Source organism: Crocuta crocuta, unplaced genomic scaffold (assembly GCF_008692635.1).
Source record: "Crocuta crocuta isolate KB4526 unplaced genomic scaffold, BGI_CrCroc_1.0 scaffold8, whole genome shotgun sequence".
Taxonomy (NCBI): domain Eukaryota; kingdom Metazoa; phylum Chordata; class Mammalia; order Carnivora; family Hyaenidae; genus Crocuta; species Crocuta crocuta.
Genome location: NW_027532162.1, coordinates 558,973 through 561,094, shown reverse-complemented (window position 1 = coordinate 561,094; position 2,122 = coordinate 558,973). Strand labels below are relative to the sequence as shown.

Genomic DNA, 2,122 nt, shown 5'->3' with positions numbered 1-2,122 from the left:
GGGGCTGGCGGGGTGGGGTGGGTGCGGGGGGGGTGCGGGGCGCTGCGGGGGGCGAGCCCCTCCCCAGCCCTGGGGCGCACAGTGGGCACTGAAGCCTGCTCTGCTCTGTGGAGCGCAGGCCCCGGCGCTCAGCGTCCACAGGACAGAAGCTTGGGAGCCTGTCCACCCACTCTGCTCCGTGGCGCCAGGTCTTTCCGTGGGGAGCACGTGCGTCTAGTGGTCAGGCCTTCATGTGTGAGGGGAGGGAAGGTGTGTGGCGGGCGCGGGTGGGACGGGCGCGCTGTCCTGCGTTCCCCATGTGTTTGCCTTCTTCTGGAGAAGCAGCCTGTGGTTCCTGTTGTCCAGGCCTAGGCCTGGCTGGCCCTCCTTCCGGAATGTTCCCCAGGAGCGGGCGCCCTTTCTGCTCCAGCGGCCCCATTCCCTCAGGCACAAGGGAGGCGATGCATCCCTGCCAGGCTGGGCGCTCCTGGGAGACAGACGTCCTGAGCACCTCCTGCACCCCAGGCAAGGTGTTGGCACGGATGTGGAGGGGCCGGGTCTGTGCGATAGGAGCCCCCGGGGTCTTCCTGATTCCTGACATGTTTCAGGTGCTCACAGAAGCCGGTGGAATGAGGAAGCACGGTCTGAGCCCGGCCCTGGGTCTCTGGGGTGGGTGCAGAAGCGCTAGACAGCCCGGGGGGAAGCTGAGGTCAGAGGACCGGCGGAGGCCGGGACAGGGCGCCTGGAGCAGGTGCAGGGAGTGCCCTGGACAAGGAGAGGGCTGGCTGGGCTGGGTTCTGTGGGATGCGTAGGAGTTCCTGCCCTCCAAGCAGAGGCAAGGCAGGTGGCAGGGCATGGTGGGTGAGGGCCTGGCCCGTTTCAGGTTTACTCTTCTCTGCTACTGACCTGTCCTCAAAGCCGTCGGCGAGCGGCTGGGGCCCAGGGGCCCCGGGGTGGGGGGGGGTGCATGGCTCCCGTCTAGCTGGAAGTTGGGGGCTCTCTGTGAACTTCCTTTGCAGGCTTGGTTTTACTGTGTCCCAAGAGGGGTTTGGAAGCTGGCGCTGAGCGTGGGCTGGGCAGGGCCAGACCTTTCGCCAGGGCGAGGGGGCTCTGCCCTGAGCCGGCAGGCCTTCCTCAGAATGTTCCTCCCCAGGCATGTGGTGGTTTATTCTGCCAGTGTGGCACCCTGGACTCTGGCTGTGTCACTTGCGAGACCCCAAGGACGTTCGGCCTTCCGGAATGTGGCTCTTCATCCTCAGGGTCACCAGGGAAGCCTGTGTCCCAGCAGCCTGAGGGGGCTCAGGCAGTGCTTGTGCACAGCCCTTGGGGCCCAGTGGAGCCGGGAGGCCCAGGGATCGGCATGCTGCCTGGGGAGCCTTGAACCCTGGGGACAGGGGGCCCTGGGGGATGTGGATGGGGCTGCGAGCGGCCAGGCTGAGGCTGGCTGCTCCACAACACCCCCCCGCCCCCGGTCCTGCCCCCAGGAGCCACGTCCGCCCCCTCTGGAGCCAGGTCTGGCCTGGGAGTCCAGGGCCCGACATGAGCACATAATCGTAATGCATGGTGGCCAGATCTCAGGTTTGCTGGTGCCGTTTTAGGGAGCATTTAATTACATTTGCGCTTCATTACGAGGCTGCCTCCCTTCCTAGAATTTATTTTAGCTAATTAGCTGGAAATGCCAGAGTAGTATTTCAGACGATGGGAACGTCGTACGTTATCATACGCAGGGCAGTTAGTGCTGCTGACAAATATTTATTGTGCTGTGTTCTCTGATGGTGCTCCTGCCTGCCCCCAGGTGGGGCCTGGGGTGTGCACGCTGCCCCTGCAGCGGCTGCGTGTCCCTCACGCGGGCGCCCCTTCCCGCAGGCTGAGGCGGCGGTGGCGGCTGTGGCGGTGGCCGACACGGTCCTGGACGGCTCCCCTGCCTTGAGCCCTGACGGCGCGGCGAAGACGTGGGGCAGCAGTGGGGCCCGCACGGCGGCGCTGGTCACCCCTGGCCCGTCAGCTGCAGCCTCTTTCTTCATCAGGTGCGTCCTTCTGGGGGCCGCTCGGACGCGCACGGCGGGCGGGTGCGGCCGCTCTGCGGCTGGGAAGGGCGGCGGGGGAGGGGCGGGGGCCGCTGTCACCCAGCAGCTCATGGCCG

General features: G+C 66.4%; 1 protein-coding gene across 1 annotated transcript in view; it reads left to right on the top strand.

Moving 5' to 3' along the window:
• The window catches only part of KIF26A (kinesin family member 26A), a 25,561-nt gene that overhangs the window by 4,517 nt on the left and 18,922 nt on the right, over positions 1 to 2,122 (top strand). The window contains 1 exon segment of the mRNA XM_077776531.1: positions 1,846 to 2,006. Within this exon segment, the coding sequence (XP_077632657.1) occupies positions 1,846 to 2,006 (161 nt within the window).